Source organism: Sturnira hondurensis, unplaced genomic scaffold (genome assembly GCF_014824575.4).
Source record: "Sturnira hondurensis isolate 20B ecotype Veracruz unplaced genomic scaffold, ASM1482457v3 Scaffold0016535, whole genome shotgun sequence".
Classification (NCBI taxonomy): domain Eukaryota; kingdom Metazoa; phylum Chordata; class Mammalia; order Chiroptera; family Phyllostomidae; genus Sturnira; species Sturnira hondurensis.
The window spans coordinates 235,138-260,011 of NW_028089166.1; the positions used below are offsets into that span (position 1 = coordinate 235,138).

The following is a 24,874-nucleotide window of genomic DNA, read 5'->3' on the forward strand; positions in this document are numbered from 1 at the left end:
TTACCTATAGCTCAGTACAAATGTTTATTTGATTTAATTCATAAATCAGAGCTTAGGAACTAAAATTAATTAATATAACCTTTTCCATGCTTTCTTTTATTCGCCTTATTTTTTAAGGTCATTTGCACAGGAAAAGTGAATAAGGCTACAAGACAGATTTGGTTTTACCAGAATCCCATTTTTATAAGAGATAAATTTTACCAAAATTCTGTTAGAAAGCACGAAAGAAACTTGAAAGTTGTGATTTCAAAGGTAGACTGATACTTAAAACGTGGTAGCCAGTCACGAACTCTGAGAAACTCTTCCACTTCAAACATTTTCATACCAAATTTTTTTCTTCAGTTTAGTTTTCTTTAATTCTGTCATTTACTTACCCCTTACAGACTTCACCATTGACTTAGGATGAGTGTAAGAGAGCATCTCTCTTCAGAATGTTAGTGTCTCTTGATCTTAGTTATTATGTAAAATTTTAAATGGGAGACTGTATATGAACTGTTTTAATATGTAAAGTTTTACGTAATGCTTGCATTTTATTTTTACGTATTCTTTTTTATTTTTGTTATTTTCCCAGCATTTAGACTTGAATGCTGGGAATATTCAGTATTTACCATTGAATGGTTTTCATTACTCATACCTTTACTTTGTAGTTTATTGTATTTAAATGTTCTTTTAGCATCACAGTTGCTGGAGTCATTTTTATCAGATCTGAAGTCTCAGTGGCCTAGTTTGATAATAACTTATTAAAGTTATATAAGTTATATAACTTATATTAAAATTTGCTAAATTTCTAAAGATGCTTTTATTAAAATGTAATGAATAAGGTAGTTTTGCCTTACTGTAGCACTTCTATCTTTAGGAATAATACAAAATTTTGTAATTATCAGAACCAAGTTATTATGGAATTTCATGACTGGCAAAGAAACCCGATTGTATTTTCCTCCCCGTGCGCTTCTCTCACTGCCTTGCTTTTCTCTTTGCTTGATCCAGCTGTGCCTGCTCCCGTCCCGTCCTCCTCTGCACTCATTCCCACCAGAAGATACTGTAACAGAGGTGCCTTTGTGGCACTTTGACAGTGGACTTCTGCTACAAATTCAGAACTGAATTGATTTTCAAGTTGAGTCTCTTTTACCCATGATAACCTTTCTCATTTATTTTTGTCAAATTATGTTTCTCTATTCTATAATCTGAGACTACTTAATGTGATTGATCCATTGAGTTATTACAATTTTTAACATTTGGTTTTGTGTGGTTTAATTTTTTTCCCATAATCAAGAAATTGTAAGAGTTTTGCTGTGTAGAGTTTCAGAGGAGCCATGGTAATGATTGTTTTCAAAAGTTGTTTTTAGGTGATAAGAAGGATTGAATCATTTCATTTTTCTAGGAGAGACTTGACAGTTAAAGATTGGCAATGACTGAACATACTGTTCCCCCCGCCATTAAAAATTCCAAATAGCATTACAAAAATTAATTTTAAGCAGAGGTCTCACACAGATGTTTTTAAAACACCAAGGCAGTTAATTCTATGCATTTACCATTACTGAGATTTGATATTCATAAACGACCCCGCCTCTTAACATTTTCCATAATGTCCATTTGTTTGCTGTTGCTCATTTTTCTTGTTCTGAATTTTTAGCTTCTAGCCCTCTCTACCTTAGCCTTAATTTATATCCAGAACTACCCCTTTTTAAATATTTAAAATATTTTTCAAAATAAATTTTGAACTGTAAAAATAAAACTACTCAATCAGTTACAAACTTTTGTAGAGTTAAAAACTTCCAAGCTCTTAAGAGTAAGCTCCCATTAATGATTTTAAAATTTGGGGACACTGTCATCTGTGTTAAAAAAGGTTAGGTTACCAGTTAGGGGGAGACTACTATGATAATCCAAGTCTCGGCCTTTTGAACTAGAGTGGTGACACCCCAGTTATTACGCATGTGCAAAGCTGAGGGTGACTCTTACTTGCACACATGCACATTGACACATAGAGACACAATTCCAAGATTCACAACAGACTTACCTACAAATCTTTTAAATGTGTCAATGTAATTCTTGTGGTACCTCTGCATGAAGAGATGGAGAGAAACGGACAAGTAGGGATATATTTTGAAGTGACAGTGAGAGGACTTGGCAATGCGTGATGTGTGAGTGGAAGGAGAGAAGGTGTGAAGAAAAAACTGCTTACCGTTATCTCAGGTGCAGTGATTGGAGGAGCTATGAAGTCAGGTTGCGTGCTGGACACTTTGAGTTGAGGCACCAAAGTGCATATGCTCAACAAAGAGTTGAATAAAGAACTATGGAGGTGAAGGGAGATGCAGGTGGAGTTATTATGATATATAAATAACTGTTAAAATCAGGATCTTGCTGCGATTTAGGTTCCAAGTGAAGATGGAGCAGATGGTCTATGGCCAGTTCTGTGGCTTCCGGAAATTAGAGATGCTGAATGAGAAGAGGCTGAGGACAGTCCAGTTTCAGTTGCATATAATACAGACATGGTTGTAATAGAAGTTGTATGTGCTCTAGATATATTGCTCTTTGTGGTTGGTTTTTTTAAATTGAGATGTAGTTGACATGTGGCATTAAATTAGCTTTAGTTCTATGAAGTAATCATTTGATATATGTACATCTTGTGAAATGATTGTCAAAGTGATTTTAGTTAATATCACCACACAGTTATAAAAAACTATTTTTTTCTTGTGATGAGAACTATTAAAGTCTGCTCTATTAGCATCTTTCAAATAGACAGTACACTATTGTGAACCATAGCCACCACACCCTATATGACATCCTCAGGGCTTATTTATCTTATAACTGGAACTTTGTGCCTTTTGACCACCCTCACCCATCCCCCCACCTTTGGCAACAACCAATCCGTTCTCTGTATGTGCTAGTTTGTGTGTGTTAAGATTCTCCCTGTAAGTGAGATAATACAGTGTTTCTCTTTCTCGGCCTTGACTGATTTCTTTTAGTATAATGCCCTTAATGTCATCTGTGTTGTGACAAATGGCTGGGTTTCCTTCCTTTTGTGGCTAATGCTCCATTTGAGTGTATGTGTGTGTATATAACTTTGTTTTATCCACTCATCTGTTGATACACACTTGGGATACTTCCATGTTGTGGCTGTTGTAAATAATGCTGCAGTGAAAATGGGGATGTGTATATCTTTTCAAGTTACTAATTTCATTTTCTTCAGATAAATACCCAGAAGTACAAATCCTGGGTCACATGATAATTCTATTTTTGGTTTAATGAGGAACTTCCATGCTGTTTTCTAGAGTGCAGGCACCAGTTTACATTCCCACCAACTGTACACACGTTTTCTCTTTTTTCCACCTCCTTACCAACACTTGTTATTTCTTGTCTTCTTTGGTAATAGACATTATAAAATGCGTAGGGTGATGTCTTGCTGTGGTTTGGATTTGCATTCCCCTGATGATTAGTGATGTTGAGCATCTTTTCATGTACCTATTGGCCACCTGTATATCTTTTTCTTGAAAAATGTCTATTCAGATTTTCTGACTATTTGTAATTGGATTTGATTTTTTCTGTTCAGCTGTATGAGTTACTTACATATCTTGTATATTTCCCTATGGTTCGCAAATATTTTTTTCATTCCATAAATTATCTTTTATTTTGTTGATGGTTTCCTTTGCAAAAGCTTTTTAGTTTAACATAATCTCACTTGTTTATTTTTGTTTTTGTTGCCTTTTGTGAATTTTTTTACAATAAAGTATTTAATATCTCCATTGTATGGTTCCAAGTAGCATTCTGAATGCCAATGAGGAAGGAGGTTTCATGCAAGGTAAGAATGTGTGCGTTAAGAGATTACATCATCAGTGTGATGGAAACATTAAGGTTGGGATATGGTGTCCATCCCTCTCTCTTCCCATTCTCAGAACTTGGATTGTTTGTGGTCACTAAATTCTTATTCAGGTTGAAGGACTTTGCGAGAACATTCTCATCAACAAGGATATCCTTTTGCCTTCCTTTCATAGTTTTCTTTTTCTTAAATAAGTTTGTTTTTGAGTCATTTTATTTTTAAAAAGTTTTCATTACCATGAAAGATTTCACATTCACGAGTAGTGTTATCAAATGGTTGATGTTGCTGATGCCAGTGGCAGCTTGGGGGAGCAGGGTTATAAATTCTGCACAGAGACTCCATACAAAGGAATCGGGACTGGCATAGACATAGCTAAGTGCTATTCTTTTGTGCAGAGCAGAATCCTGTTAGACCCCATCTTTTTGGTCACGCTGCTGTTTGTTTTTCCCCAGAATCTAAATAATAAAATGAAAGAGCATAGTTTTTAGATGCCTACTATATCCCATACAGAATGTTAAGTACTTTCATATCATGGTCTCATTTTGACCTGTGCTAAATAATTCCAAGAAGGAAGTGTATTCAACCCGTGGTGTAGATAGAGGTCAAGAAATTGAAGGTTTGGTTATTGCTACTTTAGAAAAGGCATGAGAAGAAAAGACACTCATTAAAAGTTACAAAGAGGACTCCACAGTCAAAAATTCAGAGGGTTAAACTTTTCCTAAACATTTGTAAAAGGAGATGGAAATGAAGTTATATATTTGAAACAATGCTGTATTTTCAACTGTCCGTTTAAAAATGTATTTCATCTCTAAATGTTAAGTGTTCCCATGCTGTATTGATGACTATCTTAATTGTTTCCCCTCTCTTTTGGTTTCAGGGGAAGAATTTGTCTCTTTTCCTCAGCATTAGTTTGTTAACTCTCTGGGGGACCTCCCTTTTGGGTGCCCGTCTGTACTGGATGGGAAACAAACCACCAAGCTTTTCCAACTCGGACAACCCGGCTGCTGATTCAGATAGCCTCCTGGCTCGCACACTCACCTTCTTCTACTTGCCAGCCAAGAACCTCTGGCTGTTGCTCTGCCCAGATACCCTCAGTTTTGATTGGTCCATGGATGCCGTGCCTCTGCTCAAAACTATTTGTGATTGGAGAAACCTACACACTGTGGCCTTCTATATTGGACTCCTCCTCCTTGCCTACTACAGTTTAAAGAGCCCAAGCATGGAAAGAGAATGCGATGGGAAATTTGTAACAAATGGCAGGCAAAATGCCAATGGACATAGCTGCCATTCAGATGTGGAGTACCGGAACTCAGAGATTAAGCCCGGTTTTGCATCCAAAGTAGAAAATGGTATTAAAAGCAATGTATCCCAGAGAACACAGCTTCCTTCTACGGAGAACATTGTCGTTCTGTCTTTATCTTTGTTAATAATACCGTTCGTTCCTGCCACGAACCTGTTTTTCTATGTTGGCTTTGTAATTGCAGAGCGAGTATTGTATATTCCTAGTATGGGCTTCTGCCTCCTCATTACCGTGGGTGCCAGAGCCCTTTATGTCAAAATCCAAAAGCGGTTTCTGAAGAGCTTGATTTTTTATGCTACAGCTACATTGATTGTTTTCTATGGACTCAAGACTGCAATGAGGAATGGAGACTGGCAGAATGAGGAAATGCTCTATAGGTCAGGGATAAAAGTAAACCCCGCGAAAGGTAATACTTTATTTTGTGCTTTTGCCTAGACCACTTACTCTTTCTGCCTTCTTTATCTTTGCTTCTTGCCTATAAACACAGTTATTAAGGGTGAGGAGGTGCTTTTATGAAATAGCCATGTATATTTTTTCTTATTATTTTTTTAAGTAAGGAGCAGTACACTTTAAAGATGCACCAGCATTCTATATTTGGAATAGGGAAGTATTTTCCGATGTACTTGGCACATTTGTCCAGAGGAATTAGAAATCCTGTTATGTGAAAACACTGACTCTCATAAAAGATTATAAAAAGGCTTGGTTTCCACATTTAAAAATACTGATATGGACATCACCTCTTTCATCATGTAATAAAAGTCAGGTTAAAACACTTAAGTATACTTTAGCTCCTCTGTTTTTTAAGCCTCACCTGAGGAAGTACCATAAGAATTACATTGACACATTTAAAAGATTTGTAGGTAAGTCTGTTTTGAATCTTGGAATTGTGTCTCTAGGTGTCAATGTGCATGTGTGCAAGTGAGAATCACCCTCAGCTTTGCAGATGCATAATAACTGGGGTGTTGCCAGGTAGTCAGCGCATTCTTATTTAAGGCACTTGGGAAAACAAACTTTTCACAGTACCATGAGAAGATTGGTTGTTTTTATTATTATTATTATTATTATTATTATTATTATTATTATTATTTTTGATTTAGGAAGTTATTTTAGCAAATCTCAGAAATTGTAGCCAGTGTAGAAAGTAGTGTAAAATATAAATGAATGGTTGAAAGCTGTTACAATGGATTTCTCTGGTTTAGGTAATTAAATGGTGATGGAAGTTTGAGAGTAATTGAATGAAAATAAGTTTACATTTTAAGTGCAGAAATATATTGTAGTAAATAGTGCCAAATAGTCTTGTTCATAAGCTGTTTTTTGGTTATATACTCTTGAAAGTCTGTTTGCTTGCTTTGGAACTGGTCTTTTCCCAGTTCAGTTGTACTTTTCCCAGTACAATTTTGTACCAGTATTTAAATGTCAGAAGTACAAAACTATTCCAGTTATATGGAATGGCTTGCTGATGTGCGTCAGAGGGTGTATCCAGAGATCTGGACCAGCGATTTGCAAGCTTTTTTATCTCATGGCACACGTGAACTAATTACTAAAATTCTGTGGCATAACAAAGATAACATTTTTTACTGATCTGACAAGAAATAGGTATAATTTTTATTTATTCACATTGGGTGGCTATTGCTGTGTTGGCTGTTGTCATTTTTTATTTCACAATCTAAGGGAAAAGAGGTCAGTGTCCCTGATTAAATAGTCAGGTATTGCATGTTTTAAAAATTCTTGTGGCTCACTGGTTGAACATCAGTGATCTATATACATCAGAAACAACTCTGACATCCTTATCTCATTACCAATTAAGTCAAGAATTCAGTGAGCATTCCTTTAAGCCAAGGAACTAATTGTCGGTACTTATGCTTAATAGGCCTCGAGGATTTTAATGTGACTAGAAACTTTGAAATTTAGCTAGTGCATACTATATTCTCATGGAAAAATACTCACCATGTGGCTTTTTTAGGTAGTGAGTGCTACACAGATTATTGAATGCCTGAACCTAAATCTTGCTGTAAAAATTGTTGCAATCAGTTCTCACAGAATGCTTTCCAGGTAGCCCCTGACCCCAACTGGTAGATAAAAGTATATAAAACCAAGGCTGTGTTAACAGTTTACTTTTCTACTTTTTAAGATAGATACATGTTAAGGAATCTCAGCACATTATTTATATCACAGGATTGTTCTGAGAATTCATTAAATTCATTGGTTAAGTTTTAAGTTACTGTAGCAAAGAGCCATGGTAACAGTGGCTTAAATAAGATAGAAGCTTTGTTCTTTCATGTAACAATCTAACTACATGCGGCCCGGTGCTGATAAGATGGCGCCATGGGTTTTCAGGATCTAAGTGCCTTCTCTTTTGTTCCCTGGCCATCTCGTAGCGTCACCCTGGCCATGTGATTCAGAATGGCTCATTGTCACATCAGCACTTCAGCTAACAGGAAGAGGGGGAGAAATGGCCAATGGTGGGTATAACCATTCTCTTTAAAGGAATATCTCAGAAATTGCACACCCCATGATTGCCAACAGATTGTTGGCTACACCTAGTTGCAAGGAAGGCTGGGAAATGGTATCTTTCTTCTGGGAAGCCAAGTACCCAGCCAGATTTTATTACTCTGAAAGAAGGGAGGGCCAGTCCTCAGATGCTTGAGTGTATATATAGTCTGTCCTGGGGTTGGTGGAAGCATTTTGTAGACTCCTAGATGTTTTCCAGCATTACCTCCTGTGCTGTTACTGTGGACAGTTAGGATTATGGTTCTGATGAAGTTATTTTGATGACATGTTTAAAAATGTTTGGTCATTTGTTCCTTTACCCGTTCACTTGGTAAAATAATTAAGCATTTTCTTGGTTTGCAATATATTTTTATTTCTTCCTAACAAGAAGTGCTATAGTATTTTAGGTACTCCAATAGTATTAGTTGAATGAATACACAATTGATAAGTATTGTAAGTCATTTGAAACATCAACAATTGGATTCCTGGACCCCTGTACTCCAGATAACTGCTTTACCTGAAGCCTTTACTATCTCAGTTGATGGCAGCTCATTTTCCCAGCGGTTCTGGCTGAAACCTCGGAGCCATCCATACCTCCACTGTTGCTTTCGCACCCGGCATCCATTTCATCAGCAGCTCATTTCTGCTGTCTTCAAAAATACATGCAGATCTTGACCACTTTCTACCTCCACTGCTTCCACCATGGCCCAAGCCACCTTCACGTTTCATCAGATTCTTACCCAAAGTATGTGACCCGATCTCCCTGCTTCTGTCTTCTTGTCTTTCAGCATGCCACATAATGCTTTGTTAAAAATGATAGGATGGACCTGAGGTAAATAGGCCTAGTGTGAGGTTTCATGTTAGTTTAGCTGGGAGTTGGGCTGCGTTTAATGATTCCCGTAGTTACAGAGGCTGGAGGCATCCAATGTTCCGGGTGTTCTGGTTCTTGTGTCCGTTGTCTTGGGGCTTCACTAAGAACTGAGTCTGTGTTCCGCGTCTTTTTCTGCTGCGGTCCCATTACTGTGCTGGAGCCCTGCTGACATGTTGGTAAAATGGGGTAGGGTGCTGTGTTGTTTTATTGTTCAGTTTTAGTGCCCCTGGGCTGTGACCTTCCCGAGGGTTTATTAGTTTTCCCTTATGACTGAGAGGGGAAGGCTAGAGGGGTCTGGACTGAGAAGAATGCCCTTGGTCCACAGCTGGAGGCTTTGGGAAGGTCTTTCCCCTGGGCGGCAGCCATGTGTGTGTTGTGGGCAAAGATAAGGGCATACGGTAGTCCCCCATTATCCTAGATTTTGGATTACATGCTTTCAGTTACCCATGGTCCACCTTGGTCTGGAAATATTATTTGGAAAATTCCAGGAAGCAATTTTTAAGTTTTAAATTGCATGCCATTCTGAGTAGCGTGATGGAATCTCATGCTGTCTGCTCCATCCTGCCTGGGACGTGAATCATCCCTGTTTCCACAGGGTCCATGCTGTACATCAGGAAAAAAGAAATCATCTCCCAGCTGGGACACTGTCTGTGTGGAATTTGCATGTTCTCCCCATGTCTGTATGGGTTTTTCTCCTGATACAATCTGGTTTCCTCCCAATAAGCAGAGAGAGAGAGAGAGAGAGAGAAACCATACTCACAATTTTTATTACAATATATTGTGCTTAATTTATACATTAAATATTATTATAGATATGTATGTATGAGAAAATATTGCATGTGTGGTCATGCATCACATAATGACTTTCTTGTAAATGACAGGCTGCATATAGGACAGTGATCTTAAAAAATTATATCAGAGCTGAACATTCCTATTGCTGGTGAAGTAGTAGGTGTCGTTAAGTCCTAGTGCAAGACATTACTCATGTGTTATTGATGGTGGTATAAACAAACCTACTGCACTGGCAGGCGCATAAAAGTGTCATCTAGGTTTGTGTTAAGTGGGTCATGATCAGTTTGATCATACCGTTTGTGTCAACTGTATGATCTTTGCACAAGAGGAAATTGCCTAAAAATACATTTCTCGGAATGTATAATAATCTGGTTGTGGAATGACTGTGTAGGGTTTGGTACTGTCTGTGGTTTCAGGCATCCATGGGGGTCTTGGGATGTATCCCCCTGATAAGGGAGGACTCCTGTATTTCAAAGGTTTGTTCATTCTTCTCCTCCCTGCACCAGAGCCAGGAGGGCATCTTTCTTGATTCACCACAGTGAGAACCCGGTGGTGTCCACAGAGGCAAAACCCACGAGAGTGTAGAGGCCCCTAGGTTCACTGTGGCCCATGTGAGCTTCCCGCTCACATTCTGCTTCTAGCAACTCCTCATAATTACAAGTGAACTGTTCCCATTGACGTTCTCCTCCAACAGCTCCTACTCCAGGGAATCACATCTCCCCTGTGACTTGGATTTGCCTGTCTCTTCAGATTTTAGGGTGATGGTTTGCCCTGGGACCTCAGTTCACTGATATTTCCAAGAAAAGTTGTTGATTTTTCATTTGTTGAGCTTTTTCTTCTTGTAAGAATGGGAGTGAGGACTTCCAACCTCTTTATATGTCTAAGTGGAACCCCTGCTTCCATTTTACGTCATCAGACACTACATTCAACCAGCGGCCCTGCTGACCCATTTGAAACACAAGCCAGAGTCTGGCACTGACGACCCCCCACTCCTCCACGACTACCCATTTGTCTCAAAGTCAAAGCTCACAATCTCGGAACAGCCCCTGTATTTCTATCACGCCAGTACTTGGCCCTTTTCAAGTGCCTTCTATGTGCCGTGTAAGCTGCTGCCTCAGAGCTTTAGCACTTGTCATCGCCTCTTCCTGGAGTGTATTTCCTAGGATATTCTCACCTCTGTCTCTCTCACCATCTTGAAGATCTGGGTCCAGTGTTGCATTGTAAGTAAATTGCTGTATGCAGACTTGGCTACTCCTTTAACAGTGGCAGCTACCCCTCTGCCTCTGCCTCGTCCAGCATTTCCCTGTCCTCTTCCCATGCTTTGTTTTTTTGTAACACTTATTACTCTTTCACATACTGCATTGTCCATACTTATGTGTTTGTTGTCTGAATATATTTTCAGCATGCAGTAGGATCCAAGACACAAGAAGGCAGAGATTTTTGCATTTTTAAAATGCCACCTAAATGTAGCAATTAGGACAGTGCCTGGTAAAGAAAAGGCATTTTGTCATGACTATATTGAATAATACATGTTAAAGTTATCATCCTTCTTTTTAAAGAGGATTCATAATCTCTGTGGAGATAAGGTGTACATACATAAAGAAGGCGAAAGTGTAAACTGTTATGCTGTTGATACCTGCAGTCAGGTGTGTTTGTAATAGGAGGGATAGAATTGGGAGTGGAATTAGTTTTGGATTCGTGACTACCTTCTGTGACCTTTTGATAAAGGGAAAAATCTCTTTAAATTCTGGTTTCTTATTTTTTCTATGTGGAACGTGCTAGTGATGATTCTGTCTATAGTTACTTCCTTACCAATTATGAGACTGGCAGTAATCTTCTTTAAGGCAGAGTTTTCTAAGTTTATTTTGTTATTTGAGCCCAGCAAAAGATTAGAAACCCTTTAAAGCCAGTCTTTCCTAAGGTTGTCTGAGATAATAGTTATTTCATTGAGTTAGGTTTTCCCTTCCATTGAAAGCCTTTCCAAATTTTGGAGTTCTTCTTTCCACCATGTACTTTCACAGAATATGATTTTAAGCCTCCCGAAACATTATACATAAAGCTGCTGCCTTCAGTAATAGGTTGCTACAGACAGCTGCCAGTCATTAACTGATTGGATGCAAATGACGATCAGTAAAGCCTGTCATACTCACTGTGCTGCTAATTTATGGTTTAAATTGGGAGAGTGGAGAAATGATAGCTGATTTGGACTTTGTAAACCACAAGTCTTGTCTCATTATGTGGTGGATATTGTCAGAAAAATACCAGACATGGTTGATTACTGCAGTTTGCTGATTTCACAATGACTCTTCGAATTTCTGTGCTTAGGAAAGAGGAAATTTTCTCTGATGATGGCTTTAATGAGCAAGCCACATCATTCTTAAAAGGGTTTATTTTCAGCTTCAAAGAACATATTTTATAAACCATATTGATTAATATTTACTTGAAAAGAAGCATTTTCAAATTCATTAGAAAGTGGCTAACTGTATGACTACCTTTCTTCTTGGCCTCATCTAAATCCCCCAGGTGTCTTTGGCTGTCTGTAGAGTTTGGCACGGTTGTTTTCTGCTTCTCTGGCTATCGAGGCACTGCACAATGTTGACTCTCTCTTCATTTCCCATAGCTCTGTGTTCTGCAGTTTTGCCCCCTCTCCAGATTGATTTATCAAGGTTCTGTCCAACGACTGCCTTCATTTTCCTTTCTGTGTAGAATCGAAAACACTATCTGGTAAATTACATGGGGTTAATAAGTGTGTCATTGAATTTCTGAGTTATTTTTCCATGACCTCATATCTATGTGGAACTTCTCCACCAGCATCTCAAACTCATCTCTTGTCTTCCCTAAAACCAGTGACTTGCTGGCATCCTTATTAATTAAGGTCATAAGCACAGCCTAATGAAGTTATTATAGATAAACAGATCAGTGAGCACAAAGACATAAAAGAGAATGATAGCATATGGGCAGCATATCTGGTATGCTAAAAGACATTTACATTTAATTAAGTTACAAATTCAAAGTCAAATCAGTTCTTTAGAATAGTTGGTTTGTTAACTCCATCAATTTGCTTCAAAGGACATATTTGACTTTGATTTTTAATGGTATGAAAACAGTTTATTAAAAAATAATTAGGGAAAATTAAGCAGGGTTAATCCAAGGAAATTTTGTTGAGAAGCTAACGTTTATTTTTAGTGCCTCTTTCTAATGTGAATATGTGAAATGCTCAATATAAAATATGCACATATTTGAAACTCTTAATTAAACAAGCATTCTATATTCATCCCCTCCTAATGCAAATCACAAATATTGCCCACTTAATTAAAAAAATAACAGGGACAAAATAGTTGTTTCGGCTATGTAACATTTGACAAATTTTCTTCCTGGGTTTCCATAAAATTGATACTCCTGTTTCAACTTCTCATTGTTTCAGATTTCCAAAAAGAAGTGTGTTGAAGGAATATAATTTTATACAGGAAACAACTCATAATTCAAGTGAAATCCAAACTTCTAAGTCATGTGAAACTGGAGTAATTCATTGTGGATTTTATAATCTAAGCTTTTATCTCTAATTGAGTATCTTCTGTAACTATGGTAAATTGCAATTAACCAGCTACCTTTGAAATTAAGTAATAAATTTTAATATTTTATTTGTTGATATTATGCCATGTTTCTTGTAAAGTAAGATGAACACTTTTGAAAAGAGGTTCAGATTTTTATAGCAAAGCAATTAAGTCAAGAAGGGAAACCAGTATAGTCTATTGTTCAGATTGACTGGTCTGATCATAGTCGTAAAATACAGAAGAGTTCACTTTTAGCAGAAAAGTGTGGTAAGAGATAGCGAACTAACCGTACCTAATCAGTAAAGGCTGATTGAGAGAAAAATAGTACACAGTTGAATCTACAGGCTTCTGTAGGGTAAAGAAGCTGTTGTTCTTTTTCCAAAAGGTTCATTTCTTTTGAGTAAAAAAAAAAGAGAAATGGGAAAACAGGGTTGACAGAAAAAGAATGAAAATGTGTCATCCACTCAACTAGACCAAGTATTTTTAAAAAGCAAATTTGTTGATTTGATAAATTAAGGTCCCACTGAAAGATTTCATTCTTGAAGAAATCAAGTATGGTTGTTTCTCAGTTGAGATGGATGGAGTGTTCACAGAAGTTAAAAACCATATGGTTAGCTTGCCACTAAGAATGGAATGGCGCACAGTTCTTCCTTTGTGCCATCTCTGATGACTGCGAGTAGGTTGTGTGTAAAAAAAAACTTCCAAAAGAAAAAAAACACCTTCCAGACCACAGCAGACTCACTAATTATCGCCCTGTGGTGGTGTGTTATCAGTGAAAGCCGGTGACATACTGCTTGGGTGTTCTTGTCTTCGAGGTTATCCATAACTAACTTTTAGAACCTTTACGGGCTTTTAAGCACTCTCAAGTCTAAAATTAACGTTGTCTTAGATTGAATATATTTACTAGTATTTATATTTTAAAGGAATTAAAACTAGCATATGATTAAAATAAGTATGAATTTAAATTAGTCTGTATCCATATTAGCTTCTGTGTTTGGTTCTTAAAATTCTCCAACATTTCTTCCATTAAATATTTATGAAATATATTATTCATTGATATATATATATATATATATATATGTACCCACATACACTTTATATTTTGATATTTAAGGAATATTGCTAAGAGAAATACCCATTTTGCAACTTAAGAAGAAAGTATTACCAGTATCTGAAGTCCTACCCTCATATCTCTCCTTATTTCAGTTTTCTTTCAGTTCATGTCCCTAATGTTATGTTAGAATGTATAATATATTACAGGGTTAAGCAGAAATGATGACAGCAGGTTTTTTTCTCGCTCCTATTTTAAAAAGAATTGTTAATATCTCACCATTACTTAATGTGCATTTTATAGAGTTTTCTGGAAATAAATTTAATTGGTAAATATTTCTAGTTTAAGATTTCTTTTTCTGAATTTATATTGATAATGGTGTAGATTTTCACACACTCAATCTGTTAATTTGGTAATGTATATTAACATCTTTTCCAGTGTCAACCTGTTTTGCATCCCTGGAAGTAAATGGAGGAATTAGTTATAATGTATTTACATTTTTATATTCTTTCAAATTTGTTTTTTGCCTATGTTTCTGAGTGAGATTGACAGTTTCAATCTTGTGGTGTCACATTTTAGTTTTAGAATCAATTAACACTGCAGAATAATTTTGAGAGTATCATCTTTTTTTTTGTTTCCTGAAATATTTTATAGGAGATCGGAGTTACCATTTCCCATACATATTTGGTAGAATTTACTTGCAAAACGTACTAAGCATGATGTTTTATTTATGAGAGGGTATATATTTTTTCTAAGAATTTAATTTCTTTTATGATTTTGGAAACGTCCATGTTAATCTTTGGATCAATTTTGATGAACTTCTTTTTCCCTAGGTTTTGTTTAATTCAGTTTCTAATTTATTTGCACAAAGGTCCGCAGTCCTTTTTTTTTCATCTCTGCTGCAGCTGTAGTTTAAAACATATTTTTGATTTGAGGCTCTTTGGGCAACAGACACAGTGTTCCCTCAAACTTTGTGAATGTGGATTTATGTGCAGGAATTCCCAGGGAAGTTTTTCTCCTTTTGTTTCTTTGTTTTCAGTTCATCTACTCGGGTGGCTTCCGGGGCGGGGCGGGGAGGGGGGGGCGGCTAGAGTTGCTGTGGCCTCTGCCATCTGACCATTTAAAGCCAAGTCCGTTTAGAGGAGACGCCCTGGTTCGCCGTAGTTTTGCACCATGGATGTGTGCAGGGTGGATGCCGTCTTCAGAGCTTTTTCATCCCTCTCGATTCCTGCTTTCATGCAGTTTCTAGACTTGAGGGTGCTTACTTTTTTTTTTTTAATCGAATGATACATTGCTTAACAAATATTTTTATTGTTTATATAACATGTAATGTGTTTGGCACAAGAAGGGCCTCTCTGAACATTGAATTTCACTCTATTACCAGAAAGAGAAACCTAAAAAATATCTTCAAATCTGGCATCTATTAAGGAATGGTAGGCCATATTAGAGTTGTATGTTTAAGATTATAGCAGGTATTTCTGAAAATTTTAATTCTTCAACAACAGAGAGCTAAGCTGCTAGAGTAAGCTAACAAGTATATCAGAGCACTATCTCTTGCAAAATCAAATTACAGGTGTTTGACCTTTATGAAACACAGAAGGGTCAAAGAACATATGTTAATTTCCTGCTGTATTACAGGGCTTTAGATGTTACAAGTGTAGCAGATTTTCAAGAAGATAAATGTAGTATGTTCTTTGGTTTTCTCTCTAGTATGCCTGCACACCTATTACCATTGATAGTGCATTTAAGGAAAATTTCACTTAGGTCTCAAGGGATTAAACAGAAGTCTAGTATGTTCCAAGTTGTATAATTATTGAAAAATGGTTGGCTATAGAAGATTATTTAGATACAATTTTAGAAGATGACTAAAGGTGTGAGCCCTATTATTATGCATATGGGTGTTAAGTCTCTTTAGCTTTGCCTATTAACCTTAAATTTGTTTGTAATTTAAAATTATTACCATCCAGGGGATCTAGCAGAAACACACACATTATGTGCTTACTAAAAATTAAGTAAGAATCAAACATTAAAAGTTTTGATTTTAGAAGTAATAATATTGTTTTCCAAGTAAGAAAGCACAGTCTGGTTTGATTAAACAGTAGGCAGAAAGAAAGTAAAAAACAAACATCTTGAGGGCAGAGCTACATTAGAACCATTATTCCTTCTTGTATTTAAGATTCTAATTCCCAATAGAATTAGATTCTAATTCCCAATAGAATTAGAATCTGTTACTGTGAACACTTATTCATTTTAACCAGTTTAATTTCTTTATGCAAAGTACTGTGGGATATTACATTAAAGTATCAACGTTTATATCTTTTTTGGAAATTGTGCAGGCTTATATTTTAGAGAGGCTTATAGTGTAGAGAGAAAGAATGGAATTAGACATGCAATACAAGAGCTAGAGCCAGATTTTGACAAGGACATATTCCTGAGGTATCAACACACTTTGTTTTCTTAAGTGCAGTTCTGTGCCTGGATGACAGAGGAAACTTCCAGTCTTACAATATTTGGTGTTCTGAGCATTGCAACTTGGAGTTTATATAATAAGGAAATGTGATCAACATTTTTTCCTCTATTCCTGTTCCTTGGGAAACTAGAGTAAATTTCTCAGACTATATATCATGAGACCGCCAGAAAAGATGGGAAGGTTTGAAATGTTTTGAGATGTTATCTGGTTTTACTTTATCAGTTGACTTTCTTTGAGGTTTCCAGTAAGCTTTGGTGGTTTGCCACAATGACGTAGGATACCTCTTATCTCTACTTACATTGTTTTTGAATAATCTGAATATTTTCCAGGGATGGCCTCAAGTCATATTCACGGTAGCGATTAATATTGAATGGTGTTGTCCACAATCATGTGAGTGTTGAAAATAATTTTAAAGTAAAAATAATTTTCTGGTCTTGTATAATGAAAACAAGCATATTGATGATATCATATGAACCTATGAATTCTGTGTTTTTCTTATCTCTAATCACAATAGTATGTACAGTATAGTGCTTTGAAATTCTGTTATTTGGAAGCAATGGTGCAGGATTTTGGTATCTCCTTTGCTGTTACATTTTCGGTTTGGAGATACTTCCCGAGGGCAGGTTTGCCCTGGAGCCCTGCTAGCGCCCACGCTGTGCTGCTGCCGAGCAGTCCCAGGAGGCCGGGGCCATCGGCTCTGGCCAGAGTCAGCTGTGCTTTGCTTGTGGCTGTTGGTTCTCAGCTCATTCCCAAATTGAGCTTGGAGTAGATATTTAGTTTTGAGGTTTTAAGTTAACACCTTAGGGTTTAAGTTAACACCTCAGAAATGTCCTAACCCCATTTCTGATTATTTGATAAGAGAATAGAGTTTTCCTGTGGGTCAACCTGACAAGTATATAGTCTGCATATCAACATTATTTAGGACTCATGGACAGAATATAGGATTTCTGCCTGTAACAGGACATCTAATCATAATTACTAGTTGATTATATTCATCAATCATGAATATGTGTCCAGTAGATGTGTTTGGTATAAAAGATTCCTTTTTAAAGTAGGTTCTAATTATGCTGTTATGGTTGTCCCCATATTTCCCCCTTTGCCCGACTCCACCTAGTACCCCATTCCTTCCAGCAATCACCCTGACCTTAGTTCACGTCCTTGGGTCATGCATATAAGTTCTTTGGCTGTTCTATTTCCTATGCTGTTCTTAACACCCCCCTGTCTACTTTGTGCCTACCAGTGAGTACTTTTTAATCCCTGTACCCTTTCACCCATTCTCCCTCTTACCCCTCCCAGATGATAACCCTCCAAATGACCTCCATATCTATGATTCTGTTTCTGTTTTGCTTGTTTGCTTAGTTTGTTTTTTTAGATTGAATTGTTGATAATTGTGAATTTATAGCCATTTTAATGTTCATAGTTTTGATCTTCTTTTTCTGATTTAATTCCCTTTAACATTTCATATAATAAGGGCTTGGTGATGATGAACTCCTTTAGTTTTAACTTGTCTGGGATGCACTTTATCTGCCCTTCCATTCTAAATGACAGCTTTGCTGGATAGAGTAATCTAGGTTGTAGGTCCTTGCTTTTCATCCCTTTGAATACTTCTTGCCAGTCCCTTCTCCCCTGCAAAGTTTCTTTTGAGAAGTCAGCTGGTAGTCTTATGGGAACTCCTTTGTAGGTAACTCTCTTCTTTTCTCTTGCTGCTTTTAAGATTCTCTCTTTATATTTAACCTTTGGCATTTTAATTATGACCTGTCTTGGTGTGGCCCGCTTTGGGTTCATCTTGTTTGTGAGTCTCTGTGCTTCCTGGACTTGTATGTCTATTTCCTTCATCAAATTAGGGAAATTTTCTGGCACCCTTATGATTTGGATATTGGTGTAGTTGAAAATGTTCCAGAGATTCCTTGTTCTATTCTGGTTTTTTTTTAAAAAAATATTTTTTCTTCTTGCTGTTCTGATCAAATGTTTCTTTCTTTCTTATGTTCCAATTTTTTTATTTGATTCTTAGCTTCATCCCCTCTAGTGTTGGTTTCCTGTAGACTTTTCTTTATTTCACTTAATGTAACCTTCACTGCTGCCTGGGTCTTTTTTATGCTGTTACAGTACCCAGTGAGTTCCTTGAGCATCCTAATAACCAGTGTTTTGAACTCCGCATCTGTCGGGTTGCTTATCTCAATTCCATTTATTTCTTTTCCTCCAGTATTATTCTTTTCTTTCATTTGGGTAACATTCCTTTGTCTCCTCGACTTGGCAGCCTCCCTGTGTTTGTTTCTATGTATTAGGTAGAGCTGTTTCCACTCCCTGTCTTAGTGGCATGGCCTGTTGTAAGTTGTATGGGGTGGAGCCTTGGGTAATTGCCAGGGTGGGTTAACCCTTCTCACTGCTCTGTGACTCTGTGTGGGGGAGGGCTTGGATAGGGGACATGCCACTGCTGGCCTCTGCAGTTTGCCCAGGAAGAAACTGTCTCCCAGCACTCACCTTGACATCAGTCACTTCAGTTTCTCCCCGTATGCCACTAGTGCACTTTTAGCCATTGCCCTGGTGCTGAATCCCAAAGGGATTGAGTGCGTAAGTCCTAAGTCTGTTGTGGGCCCTTTAAGAAGAGTTTTCTGAGAATCCTGCAGTTTCTTCCACCTCCTGAAGCCCACTGGTTTATACAGCCAGAAGTTAATGAGGACGTATCTTCTGGGTGCTGGAACCCTGGGCTCGGTCATCTGGTCTGGGGCTCCCTCCCGAGGTATCCCTCTCAATTTTTATCCTCCACATGTGGTAGATATCTATGTGCCATCCCGTATCTATGTGCCTCTCCACACTGCTCCACATGCCCATGCCTCTCTGTGCTTCTCCGTATCTTCGCCACTTCTATCCATCTGGGTGAATGTGGCTTCTCTAATCCTTGGTTGTTACACTTCTGTACAGCTTGATTTCCTGACAATTCTGGGTGATTTTTTTTGTAGTATAGTTGTAATTTTTACTGCAGTTGTGGCAGGAGGTGAGGAGTGTTTGCCTACACCTCTTTTTTCAAAAGATTCTGTAATGACATCTGAGGATTCCCTGTTGGGATCCAGTCTGGCTGAGATTCGAGCTGCAGGGGAGTGAGTCCCTCTCTCTCCTCCTTGTGCTGCTCAGTTGGTGTGGTAATGTCATTTCAGTGCACTGATCCTCTGATTTTAAGATTTCCCCGATCCTTCTTGTTTATCTTACCCCCCTGGGTAATAGCTTGCTCTCACTACCTGTCAGTAGAACTTTCTGAATTGTGCATTTGAGGTAGTTAAATGAGTAATAGTGTTATTTCAGTGTTAAGATTTTTAAGTGATGCAAAATGCCTCATTCTCAAGTATTTGTTACATAACCTTTCCTATTTTCATCTTAACCACTTTTTTAAAACTTAATTTTTCATTTACATTTTCTAAAAGATTTTATTTATTTTTAGAGAGAAGGGAAGGGAGGGAGAAAGAGAGGGAGAGAAACACCGATGTGTGAGAGATACTTTAGTCTGTTGCCTCTCACATGCCTCCAACTGGGGACCTGGCTTGCAGCCCAGGCATGTGCCCTGCCTGGGAATTGAGCCTGTGGCCTTTTGGTTTGCAGCTTGCACTCAACCCACCGAGCCACACCAGCCAGTGCTGTTTTACATTAACATTTTACCTTAGTATTATTTTGTATTAGTGTCAGATGTACAACATAGTGATTAGATGCTTAGTATACTTTACAAAGTGATCCCCCCATACTTCAAGTACCCACTATACATAGTTATTAAAATACCATTTACTGTATTCCATATGCTGTACTTTATATGGAATGACTACTTTGACTCCTTTGTAACTACCATTTTGTACTTCATCCCTTCACCTTTTTTACCTAGTCCCCTAACCCCCTTCCCTCTGGCAACCATAACTCCATTCTCTACAACTATGAGTCTATTTTGTTTGTTCATTCATTTTGTTCTTTAGAATCCATGTGTGAGTGAAGGCATGTTGTATTAGTCTTTTTCTTTTTGGCTTATTTCACATAGCATAATACCTTCTATATATATCCATGCTATTTCAAATGTTAAGATTTCATTTTTTAGGGCGGAATAATATTTCATTGTATGTATCTACCACTTTTTGATCCACTTGTTTATAGATGGACATTTGGGCTGCTTCCATATCTTGGCTATTTTGAATAACACTGCAGTGAATACAGGGGTGCTTATGTTGTTTTGAATTAGTGTTTTGGGTTTCTTTGGCTGTATGCCCAGAAGTAGAATGCCTGGGTCATAAGGCAGGTCTATTTTTACATGTCTGAGGCAACTCCATACTGTTTTCCACAGCGGCTACACCAGTCTGCATTCCAACCAACAGTGCACGAAGGTTCTCTTTTCTCCACATCCTCGCCAGCACTTGTTTGTTGATTTCCTAATGATAGCCATTCTGACAGGTGTGAGGTGATATCTCATTATAGTCTTGATTTGCATTTCTCTGATGATTAATGATCTTGAACATCTTTTTAAATGTCTGTTGGATATCTGTATGTTCTCTTTGTAGAAATGTCTGTTCAGGTTGGTTGCCATTTTTTAATTCGTTTGTGTTTCGTGTGTGTTATGTGAGTTCTTTATAAATTTTGGATATTAAAATTTTATCTGAAATTTAAATCAGATGTGTTATTTTCAAGTATCTTCTTCCATTCCATAGGCTGTCTTTTCATTGATGGTTTCCTTTGCTGTGCCAAAACTTTTTAGTTAGATATAGTTTCATTTGTTTATTTTTTCTTTATTTCTCTAGCATAAGGAGATATGTCAAAAATATTGGTAAGAGAAATGTCAGAGAATTTACTGCCTATGTTTTCTTCTAGAAGTTTTATGGTTTCAAGTCTTACATTTATATTTAATCTATTTTGAGTTTATTCTTGTATATGGTGTAACAAGGTGGTCTAATTTAATTGTTTTACAAGTACCTGTCCAATTTTTCCAACCCCAATTATTGAACAGACTGTTTTTGCCCCATGTATGTTCTTGTCTTCTTTGTCATATATTAATTACAATATAGACACAGGTTTATCTCTGGGTGACCGATTCAGTTCAATTGATCAATACATCTTTTTTTATGCCAGTACCATGCTGTTTGATTACTATAGCCTTGGAGTATATTTTGATATCAGGTAGCATAATACCTCCCACTTTGTTCTTTTTTCTCAAGATTGTTGTTGCTATTTGGAGTCTTTTGTTATTTCATATAAATTTATAGATTATTTGTTCTAGTTTTTTGAAAAGTTCTCTTGGTGTTTTAATAGGAATTGCACTGAATCTATAGATTGCTTTGGGTGATGTGGACATTTTAAGTATGTTAATTGTTTCTATCCATGAGTATGGTATATGCTTCCATCTACTTATGTCATCTTCAGTTTCCTTCCTTAATGTGTTATCATTTTCTGAGTACAGATATTTACCTCTTTGGTTAAATTTATTTCTTGGTATTTATTTTTACTGATGAAATTGTAAATGGGATGGTTTACTTAATTTCTCTTTCTGATAGTTTATTACTAATGTATAAAAATGCTACCTTGCCCTGGCCATTGTGGCTCAGTTGATTGGAACATCATCCTGTAACCAAAATGTTGTGGGTCCAGTTTAGGTTCGGGCATATATATAGATTGTGGGTTTGATACCCAGTCTGGGAGCTGCAGTTCCCGATACAGGCATGTCTGGCAGGCAGCCAATATACGCTTTTCTCTCTCTCTAGCTCTCTCTCATATCCATGTTTCTCTCTCCCTTCCTTTCTCTTTAAAAGTGATAAAGAAAATGTCCTAGGGCCCTGGCTGGTGTGGCTCTGTGGGTTGAGTGCTGGCTTGCAAATGGAAAGGTTGCTGGTTCGATTCTCAGTAAGGTCACATGCCTGGGTTGTGGGTCAGGTCCCCAGTGAGGGGCTCGTGAGAGGCAACCACAGATTGACGTTTTTCCAACTGTCTTTCTCCCTTCCCCTCTCTATAAAAATAAATAAATAAAATCTTTAAAAAAGAAAGAAAATGTCCTTGAGTGAGAATAAAAATGCTATCTATTTTTGAATGTTTATTTTCTATTCTCCTACTTCACTGAATTCTTTTATCAATTCTAGTAGTTTTTAAAATAAGATCTTTAGGGTTCTCTCTGTATAGTATCACATCATCTGCAAATAATGACCGTTGTGCTTCTATTTTTGCAATTTGGATGCCGTTTATTTCTTCTTCTTGACTGATGAAGAAGAAATAAAGAAGTCCCAGCTGCGGCTAGGACTCTCAGTCCTATGTTAAATAAGAGGTGAAAGCAGACATCCCTCTCTTGTTTGTAATCTTGAAGGAAACACTTTTAACATCACACACCTCATGAGTGTGATGTTAGTTGTGGGTTTGTTGTATGTTGCCTTTATTATACTAAGGTATGTTCTTTTTATTTCTTCTTTGCTGAGAGTTTTTGTCAAAAGTGGGTGCTAGATTATGGTCAAATGCTTATTTTAGTCCATTGATAGTATCGTGTTTTATTCTATGTTTTGTTTATGTGATATCCCACTAGTCAATTTACAGATACTGAGTCAGCATTTGCATCCCAGGAATGCATCCCATTTGAACACAGTGTATGATCTTTTTAATGTATTCCTGAATTCAGTTTGCTAATATTTTGTTGATGATTTTTCATCCATGTTCATCAGGGATATAGGCCTGTAATTTTCTTACTTTTTAGTCTCTTTTTCACATTTCGAATCAAGATAATGCTGGCCTAGTAAAGTGAATCTCTGAGTGTTCCTTCCCCTTGAATTATTTGGAATAGTTTGGGAATGATGGATGTTATATTCTCTTTGGATGTTTGATAAAATTCACTGTGAAGCCATCCTGTCTAAGGCTTTAGTTTGTTGGGAGTTTTATATGACTGCTCTTATTTTGTTGGTTGTAATGAGTCTGTTCAGATTTTCTGTCTTCTTGATTTAGTCTTAGAAGATTTTATGTTTCTAGGAATTTATCCAGTTCTTTCAGATTGCCAATTTGTTTGCATATGATCATTCACGGTATTTTCTTATAACCCTTTGTATTTATTTTGTGTCCATTGTTATTTCTTTTTCATTTCTGATTTTATTTGCATACTCTCTTTTTTTTCTTGATACGTCTGGCTAAGGTTTATCAGTCTTTTCAAAGAACCACATCTTGGCTTCACTAGTCTTTTGTGTTGTTTTTCTTTTCACTCTTTTATTTATTTTCACTCTCGATTTTTATTATTTCATTTTTTTCTATTTACTTGGGGCTTTTTGTTCTTTTTATAGTTATTTGGATATAAGGTTAAAATGTTTATTTGAGGTTTTTCTGGTTTCTTTAGGTAGACCTGTATTCCAATGAGTTTTCCTCTCAGGACTACTTCTACTATGTCCCATAGATGTTGGGTTTTTACTTTTATTTGTCTGAAGTTTTGTTCTTTTTTTTGATCTTCTTTTTGTTCTTATTCTTGTTCTTGATCTCCTTGTTAACCATGTTATTTATCCTCCATGTGTTTGTGTGTTTTTCAGTTTTGTTCATATAATTGATTTCTAGTTAGATAGCATTGTGGTCAAAGGAGATGCTAGGTATGATTTTAATTTTCTTAAATTACTGGCATTGTTTTGATCCTGAACATATGGTCTATGAAAATGTTCCACGTGCACTCGAAAAGAATGTATATTCTTCTGCTTGGCATGAAATTCTCTGAAAATACCAATTAAATTTACCTCATCTAGTGTGTCATTTAAGGTCATTGTTTTTCTTGTTGATTTAATGTCAGTGGTATGTTAAATTTCCTTCCTATGATTTCATTACTGTCATTCTCTCCCTTTATGTCCATCAAAATTTTCCTTACTTAACTGTTCTTCTGTTGAGTGTATAAATGTGTACAAGGTTTATATCCTCTTCTTGGATTGATCCTTTTAGCTTTTTGTTGTTTGGGAATCTATTTATTTTTTCTTTAAATGATAGCCTTGCTAGATAGAGTAGTCTTGGTAATAGGTCCTTGCTTTTCATCACTTTGATGAAAAGTTCCTGCCAGTTATTTCTGTCCTGAAAAGTTTCTGTTGAGAAATCAGCCAGCAGTTTTATGGGAGCTCTGTGATGCGTAACTGCCCTTTTGCTCCTCTTGAGTTTGTCTTTGTCTTCAAAGTTTGCCATTTTACTTATGATGTGTCTTATTTTTTTAAAAGATTTTATTTATTTATTTATCTTTAGAGGGGAAGGAGAGAGGGAGAGAAACATCAATGTACGGTTGCCTTTTGTGCGTCCCCTGCTGGGAGTTGGCCTGCAGGGAACCTGCCTGCAACTCAGGCATGTGCCCTGACTGGGAACCGAACCACGATCCTCTGGTTCGCAGGCCTGCACTCAATCCTCTGAGCTACACCAGCCAGGGCCATATGATGTGTCTTAGTGTGGGCTTCTTTGAGTTCCTCTCGTTTGGAACCATGCTTTCTTGACTTGCGTGTGAGTGTTTTCCATTCACTAGGTTAGGGAAGTTTTCAATCATTATTTCTTCAGATAGTTTCTCAATCCTTGCCCTCT

At 37.0% G+C, this 24,874-nt stretch overlaps 1 protein-coding gene across 1 annotated transcript in view; it reads left to right on the forward strand.

Annotated features, from left to right (window-relative positions):
* The window catches only part of TMTC2 (transmembrane O-mannosyltransferase targeting cadherins 2), a 406,489-nt gene that overhangs the window by 193,488 nt on the left and 188,127 nt on the right, over positions 1 to 24,874 (forward strand). Inside the window, exon 3 of the mRNA XM_037066181.1 lies at positions 4,695 to 5,523. Coding sequence (XP_036922076.1) covers positions 4,695 to 5,523 — 829 coding nt within the window. The remainder of the gene's footprint in view (positions 1 to 4,694; positions 5,524 to 24,874) is intronic.